General features: G+C 33.2%; 1 protein-coding gene across 1 annotated transcript; it reads right to left on the reverse strand.

The window, feature by feature from the left end:
- Positions 1-1413: 1413 nt before the first annotated feature.
- Positions 1414-7356, reverse strand: LOC106757800 (cathepsin B-like protease 2). The gene is made up of 11 exons (XM_014640599.2): positions 7015-7356; positions 6878-6937; positions 6528-6608; positions 6278-6434; positions 6143-6147; positions 5976-6050; positions 5688-5813; positions 5277-5495; positions 1927-2040; positions 1789-1824; positions 1414-1701 (listed from the first exon to the last, which is right to left on the reverse strand). Exons 1-11 carry the CDS (start codon positions 7075-7077, stop codon positions 1567-1569), a joined length of 1071 nt encoding a protein of 356 aa, XP_014496085.1. The 5' UTR covers positions 7078-7356; the 3' UTR covers positions 1414-1566.
- Between the last annotated feature and the right edge of the window lie 1635 nt (positions 7357-8991).

Here is an 8991-nt window from a genome sequence, read left to right on the forward strand (position 1 = left end):
GTTGCGTTGCGTAAGCAGGAAGAGATGTTGGATGATAGTGCGTTGTAGGAATTATTGGAGGAGTAGAGAGAGCTTTTTTGTTATGTTGTCAACTTCATTTCCCTCTGCATGCATTCAGAGTCAGTCACGCTGTGTTATATTTATCTGGATAACTAACGGAGACAACCACACATGCACATATCTAAAGATCTTCTCAACCACCATTTGCTTTTCGACCTGCTTCCTATACATTAATACTGCAATACCACTTTTTGATCTAAGAAACTAAAGAAGATTGTACTTTATACTCCATACGTTTGAAAGGACGGATGGTGCAGAACGTCTTTTTATGCCTTCATTTACTGGAGTACGAAGGAGTAGATTGTAAGATAATCTCGAAATTCCATCTTGTTAAATTTGTGAAAATTTGCGATGATAAGATTTACTTTTATCATTTTATCTTTATGTGAGTGTCTATCACCTCCTATCCATTCATCTGAGTGTTGCGTGTGATAAAGGGTGTTGTGTAGAGTGAAAAATAAATTCCTCTATGTAAAAGTGAGAAAATCAGTTGTGTGTATAATAATATAAATGTATATATATTTATATAATAATAATAATAATAATAACATATATGTATAATATATATATATATATATATGAAATTTCTATTTTTTATCTGAATTTAAATTTTATTTTATGTTTACATAATTTTTAAATTTAAATAATTTTATTAATATTATATTTTAAATTTTATTATTTTTCACTTTTTATTTTTCAATTAAAAAATTACTAATAAAATAAGTAAAAACTATTTATATTTAATTTTATAATTATAATAATGACAAATTATTTTTATTGTTATAAGAAAAAAAGTAAACACGCATGCTAGGCATGTGTTTTCCACTGGTAAATAATAGGTTAATCTACTTATGGGATAAAGTCTAAAAAAACTTTTTTCTACTTGTATTTTTCTTATGTTTGAAATAAATTTTAAGATTGGTATAAATCTTAATATTTTTAATTAAGTTTTCGTTTAAAACCTTTTTTATTTAATGAATATTAAAATTTTGTATGATTTCTAATTAAATTATCAATCACAAATTTCACATTTTTTAATGAGATATTAAATAAATAAGGTCAATCACATCATTCAAATAAAAAATAAATAAACAAAAAATCATAAAAAATTTAATACTCAATAAATTAAAACAAAATTAATAATACCTTGATTAAAATTTAAAAATATACAATTTTATCAAAAGCTTAAAATTTAATTAAATAACAAAAATACTTAATCAAAAATATAAAAAAAAAAATTAAACACTCGGTAATCTAAGAAAAAGTTAATAGTCATTAAAATTGACCTAATACTTGAAACTTAATTAAGTATATTTTCAAACAACAATTTGAAAACCAATTTGACCACATAAAAAAACTTAATTACGTACATTACCATTAAAATTAAAATGACTTTGAACATGGTAATCATAAAAATAGCGTGGTTGAGCCTACAGGCAACATAGTGCAGATTTTTCGATTTCAATACCCATACATAATATAATTGTCAAGGTAACGTATTTACATTCAGAATGAAACAGCAGCGCCATCATCCATATCAATCACCTCTCTTACGAGGTTTTTGGTAGAAGGCAAACCAGCAGTTACCTCCTCTTCAATCCCGCATTCGTTTGTCCCCCTTCGGATCTTGAAGTAACCATCCTGCAATTAAGCATTAAACTAGTCCATTAGCTAAGACACATCTTAAGTAACAGACATTCAAGTTGATGAATAAATCAAGAAACATACATCTCCCCATTCTCTGTTCCACTGATTTGCGAGAAGCTGAAACAATGAAAAGTACCCAATCAGTATAAAAATCTGAATTTCAGATACTATACGCCAGGCGCCAGGCGACTTATGTGCATCAAGAACATATCAACATACCCAATAGTCAACCCCATCATCAGTTGTTCCCCACCCAATTAGCTTCACTGCATGACCGCCGAGTACATAACCTGTGACGTGTTTGTAAACTCCTGACTTGTAGTGAGCAAAATCCTGTGAAGAGGTCCAATTAGTAAAGGTTAACGTAATCTTTATGTTTGAGGTCTAGACACTACATGCAAAATGATGCAGGTAATAGTCACGGATGCTTTAGTTCATTGAAAGGTCACTGGCAAAGACGGGCCCTTCGAAATGCTTTAACAGGAAGGATGCTATAATATATTAAAGTGCTGCTCGAATAATGGGGACAAGAAAGTGACATAAGAAGTTGTAGTTGCATGTAAGAGACCAAACAAATAAATAAATGACTCCTGAAGGTTAATGCTTTTAATAAAGAGAATCCAATGACTCAAAAATCTGCTAAAGGGGCTTAATAGCTAGGGGGTGACCAATGCAACAATAGGGCCAGGTTGTTGTAAGGCCTGTTCTATTTTTGGTAAGCTAAAATTGTATCTCCATCAGTTATGATTGATAATACTAATTTCTGATTTAAAATTACTTTCTATCCTAATGTCAATCCACAACCTAAAGTCTAAAAGATGACAACTGCCCCCATTTTTGTTCTGATAGAGAGAGCAACCAAATAAAGGGGGAAAGAAAGAAAAAGAATAAATCTTAAATGTTGAACCACTTTTTTAAGCATAATTCACTACGCGTTTTAGCAGACTGAATGCTAAGAAATGAATCCTAATACGAAAACCCTTGCGCACAATCCTTGTCCTAATATGATCCCTTAATGAGCACCACATACCCTTGAAAAGCCTACTACTTTTGAGTATTAATCAAGTGTAGGAATGGAATATGATCTTAGTTTACTCAGTATTTTTGGTCCAAGACCTTTACCATGTTATTCATACGACCATACGCATTTTATTCCACCTTTTTCTCATTTGAAATTTGATGTTTTATCTTTATCTGTAAACATTAAACTTAAACCCTCCATGAAAGCCAGTAGCTCCTGACATATGCGCGAGTGAGAACCAGCCCCAAAGGAACCATTAAGGAGGAGTATAATATACCACCGAAGATGAGAGCAATGCACCGACTAGCTAATGCTGGTGAAAGTAAAGGTATTGACCAAAAGCAACCGACCCCATCAGCACAGACATTAGACTTATCAAAGAAAACTAGGGCTACGTACATGATTTGCAAGTTTAAGGAGCAAACTTAAAAGATAGGTAAATATGGAAAACATATATATAGACTTTAGAGGCACCCAGAAAGATGAGCATGACACAAATCAGGAATGTGTGAAGATCTACGAAACGATGAAATACACAAAAGGAACAACATGTAGACAATGAGAGACTTGCGATTGAGTATGAAAAACCCAAAACACACGAAAAGAAAAATTCCCCGCTGGTGACGTTTGGGGAAGTTAATTATAAAATCTCGGTGTAGCTAAAACTAAGCACCAATGCCAATATGACAATTAAGGAGAAAACATAATAAGGAAAAGTTCATAATAAAAATTGAAAATCGCCATGTTATAGCAGATTTCTTTTACAGACTATAAACCCAACAACTTTATTACCCACTAATTATCACTCCAGTCCATTTATCTGATCCCAAACCATTCTCCCATAACATATCTTCTTTAAACTTTTATACCCAAAAGAATCCTCAATCGTATCATATTCAATTTGCAAACCCACTCGATGCCAGTACCATAGATTCGGCAGGCCCAATTAAATGTTATACATTATTAAGAGGTATTTAGCATATTCATATCAAAAGAGCTGTTCTGTTCGTACAACCTCGTCTGATTAGAGCTTTTTAAGCAGCATTTCTGTGATGAAACCAGGACTAAATAGAAACTCCGAAATCTGATTTAAGTCATTTTGAAAATCAAGGTTCTTTTAACAATTTTTATCCGTTTGTGAAAAAATTTGTAGCTTTAAAATCATTCATAACAAATTATCTCCACCCACTACTTTGTGTCATTTAGTTGTGATTTTATTACTGACTCAACCTTCCATATAGTTAAAAATTAAAATACTGAAAATGTCAACATTAATAACCTCTCTTAGTTGATAACTCTAGAACTAACATCCCTTCATTTTTGTAACAAATGCAATCAAGCTTGTAGAAATGTCTACCTATGCCATATATAGTGGGTAAATTTCAAACATTTCGTAAGTGAATTCTGCATAGCAGTTTAAATATTATGTATGGTAGTAACTGCAATGGGTGTGCCGCCAACAATAATTGTCACCATTTATTTGTTATTGTGTTGACGTAATCTAAATCCAATGAGAAAATGACACGTGTGCTGTGTAAAAATATTGTAAAAAAATCTGTGTTAACATATCATTGCCCAAGCCCTCTTTTGTAGTTGTGACATTAACAACTCACACTGCTACCCTAAAATGAATTTTCAACTTTCTTAATTCATTATATCATAACCTAAGTAACTGCACAACCTACTTCTCTTGCAAACACTATCCCAACATTGCAATCAACATAAATAAAACAAGTGCTCTCAATAATACAGATATAATAAACACCTTTAATCTAAGAAGAAATTGCATGAAATCTACTTAAATGACATTCATACTCCTTCTAGATTTTAATCACACACCCACCTCTAAGATGTTTTTTTAACACATACCCTTTATTTGATTAATAAAGTGATACATACAACCCTTCTTTGATGCTATGAGAAGGAGAGTCTCTTTTTAAAACTAGAGGGGTTAAGAAAGATTTGTGCAACTTTCCCTTAATTCAATAATAGTTCTTTAAGAAATGGCCTAGGGTTAAAGAACACTACCCCTAACTTCAATGTTCCCCCTATACCAAACCACTATTTTTCAACTCTTACCAATACTTCATGTAAATCTTTGAAAGAGTAATATATCTTCAATATTCCAGAAAAAAGTCAATCCACAATTAGTTCGAGGATCCAAAATAACCACAGAAGAGTTCAACATAGATATTTATTCTAAAAAAGTTTAGAGTCAAGAATAATGGAAAGCGACAAATGGTCAAAATCACTCAGTCATTGAGCCTCCAACAATAGAATATTCACTTCAAGTTCCCCACAACTTCCTCTAAACTATGAAAACCTGCTACTGATTTCCATTCCTCTCCACCTATCCATAAGTTTTTATTTTGTAACATGTTTTCCATGTTAGATCACATGCACCAATCTCAAACACTCTGAACCGATTGTTTCCAAATTATTGTCATATAATTATAAATTATAGATAGGATGTTTTGAGTTTTTGAAATTTACCATTTAAAGTTGCAGAAAATTTAATTGCAGAGTGTGGATAAGAGTTCTCATTTACCTCATAAACAGTAAATGCGACCTCAACTGGCCCATTTTTGTACACTTCTGCCATGATGTCATGGGGATTAGAGTTGACCTTGTAGGCATTGACACTGTAGTGCTTTGACTTCTTCCACAGCTGGTTCCCACTTACACACTTTTTAACACACTTGGGAGTCCGATAAGCTGGCTCACATCCAGGATGAGAACAGCCAGTTTGATCAAAATATGGGTCGCACTGCCATATAAAAGAATTTGCAGAGCGTAAGAAAGTTTGGAGGAAAAAGCAGATATAGGATAAGCTGTGAAATGAGCCTACAGAAAAATAAAATTGCATCAACTGGAGGGAAGATCTAGGTGACAAGGAGCTTAGGATTTTCGTCCCCAAGCAATAACTATTTTTATGATTCCCAAGTGGAAACCATATTACCTCTTCAGTGACAACACCATGGTGGGCTAAGTATCGCCATGCGTAAATGGGATATCCCCCATCACACCCAGATCCACACAGAAAGCCACAGCATGCGAGAAGGTCATTAACAGAGAGAGAAATATTCTGCAATTAGACATATAGTACATAAGTTCCTCTTTCAAGCAACTGAGTAGGTGTTACCCAGGGACAAAGGGAGAGGAAAAACACTAAAAAATAGACACGGATAATCACAATCACGCACAATAAGCAAAACAAAATTCAATATTAATAAGAAACTTCACTTACAACATCAAAATGAATGCAAAAGCGATCTGACAATGATTCTACAGCACCAAATGCCCAACAAGAACCACAGTGACCCTGAATCATCACACCAGCATAAGGATCACTTATAAAGTCTTTGAACCTTGAATGTGTTAGAAGTTGTTAGATTGAGAAAATTGGAGGATTACCTGATCTTTAATGCGAAAATTGGTTTAGCAATTCAATAGTCAACAACAAAAACAAGAGTCAGCACCTCCTTCCAAATGCACTGTTTAACTAAAATAAATAAAATAAAGGGAAAGCAGGAGCGAGTAGGTGGCGACCTAGAATTCTTCCAATAGTGCTACACTGCGACCAAGCTGTCCTTGCATCAAAATTCACCGGCAACTTCAATGATTTTGGATGAGAAATAACAGGTACACTTCCGAGTACGGTCTTAGGCGTTTGTTTAGCTCCAAGGAGGCGCTTAAATTGTTTAACCTGTAAGTCAAAGGATATTATATAACTAATCATCTGAAAGCAAAACAGTCGAATCCACACTTTAAAAGGGTGCAAGACAAGTTAAAGACTAACTGTATAATTGGAGAAACGAGGATTTATGTCAGCCTCCCATCCTGCCTCAGGATTTTCGTTAACCTGTTGAGCAATAGATTTCTGCATCACAAGGTTAAAAGCATGATCAATCACATATGACACAGATCATATGTTCAAATACTCATCCCACATCATCTGAATGAACAGGATGGAGCGAAACTATTAAAAAAAAAAATATCCCAGCCAAAATTAAATAAATAAAAATATAAGCATAGACACTAACACTGTAAAAAGATTAATATCACTCATGACTTTGCCACAATTTCATAAATAAATCGACTCTGGAAATTGACATAGAGACGTGAAACGAGGGGAGTTAGCGAAACCACCTTAAGAATTGGAGAGTTAAGATTGAGAACAGTCGACGACTCAACTTCCGCCCCAGCAATCTGTAAATAACAAAGCGATTTGAGAACTAAACAAGAACTAATCATGATTACAGAGATAGGGTTGAAAAAAGTGGTACCTGGAGATAAGAAGCGGAGAGAAGGAGGAAGAAGGTTGCTAGGGGGAGCCCAGTTAAAGCCATATTCTGTTGTTGGATGAAACGGAACAGGAAACTGGGAGGAGATTTTTATAGATTAGTTGTACTTTTCTTCCCAGGCACTGCAATTGGGTTGGGTGGGGCCACAGTGACAGATAATCTCCTACTTACCCGCTTATTTTAGTTTTCGTAGATATTAATCAGAGGGGTGCGGCATCGGAGTTTGAACCTGACGGAGGCTTGGGATTGGAGACTCCGTTGGGGGTGGTTCAATCCAATGAACGCTGGCTTGACACGATAGAGATCACCGCACCCAAGATTCCCAAGACTTCAGATTTTTTTTTCCCTTTTTTCTATTAAAATATGTATAGGTCATGTTCAATCAAGTCTCCCTCGTGGCCTCCGTGCAGCTATAGGATTCATGTAACGTGTTTGACGAAAGTGCATTACGTAAAGAAATAAATTAATTTAATGACAACTTTTTTCTAATTTCTGAAATTTATAAAAATAGTTTATTTAAAAAAATCGTAAGTTTAAGTAGATATTTCGGATATCAAACTTATTTTATAAAGAGCTTATTTTTTCATGAAAAAAAAATTAAATCCCTATCAGGTTTTTACAATAGGAACGTCAAATTATATGTGAGAGAATAAATGTGGAAAATAAACAAATATAAGACCAATATCCACGTCACACAATACAAATAAAGAAAAATTAGCGTGTTAGATATTTGTTTTTAGTTTTCTTTTTCTTTTGTTTTTCAGATTTCTGAATCCAGTTTTAAAAAGAGAAATAATGGGAATTCAAAGATAGTCAATGGCTATTGATGATAAATTTTATAATGATAGATGATATATGAAGCAAAATAAAATAAATGAAACTAATTAAATAATGGATAGATTATAAGTAAGGTTAAATATATACAGTGGTTCCTATTTTTATTGATTTTCTTCGATTAGGTCCCGTTTTTTAAAAATATCAATTTAATTCCTAAATTTGAAAAATTAAACTAATCAAGGACATTCGTTAACTTCCCTGGAAGGCGTTAGATATAGATCAGTGCTTCCTTTTTTCGCTTAAGCTAAAACTTTTCGCTTAAGTTAAAATGACAGGTTCCAGTTTTGAAAGATCTCGCCTAGGCTAGCCAAGTTTCGTCCAAGCTAAAAAGCTCCAGTGATTCATTCTTATTTGCAGTACATTTTCGTCTACGCGAGCATGGTTTCGCATAAGCGAAAATGTTCCAGAGGCTCTTCAAATGCTGATTGCAAAATCAATCAAACAACACTAATACATTCAAAATCTGAATTTGACCTTGCTACTTACAATTTTTAAAGAAATTGGATGTTGAAGTAGTGACTTCTGGTATTGGCAAGTAAAACTGCAATTCAACCGTGCACACAAGTTTATATTGAATAAATAAACCCGTATCAACCGTCCAAATACACAGAAATATCCAATTTCACAAAATCACCATCTTAGTTTCTATCATGCAGCAAAAACCGTGACAGAGGATATAATCAATAATCTGAAAACCAGCAATAATATGAAAGTGCAACGATCCAATAATTTCATATATAGAGGTGTCAACTTGATCCATATCCCATGGGTTAGCCCTAACCTATTCCTTTAAGAGCCCCGTTTTAAGAAGTTCCCTCAAGTGGGGGCCAAAAAAAAGCCCCAACCCCCAAGCCCCTTCTCAAGTGGGTTGAGACCAGGGTTAAAGTGGGTTTAGCCCCACTAAATAAACTTATGTCTATTTTAATTTTTAAATCTGTTTATTTTTCACAAATTCCTAATTTAATTATTTAAGACTTAAATTCTTTATATCATTAAATTTTATATATTTTTTAATTTAACAAAGAAATGTGAAATTATTTTTCATGTTAAAAATTTAATTTCAGAAAATTATGAATTTGACTATTTTTTTTAATTATTTACTTATCACTTATTAATTTTTCG

Source organism: Vigna radiata, chromosome 3, assembly GCF_000741045.1.
Source record: "Vigna radiata var. radiata cultivar VC1973A chromosome 3, Vradiata_ver6, whole genome shotgun sequence".
Lineage (NCBI taxonomy): Eukaryota > Viridiplantae > Streptophyta > Magnoliopsida > Fabales > Fabaceae > Vigna > Vigna radiata.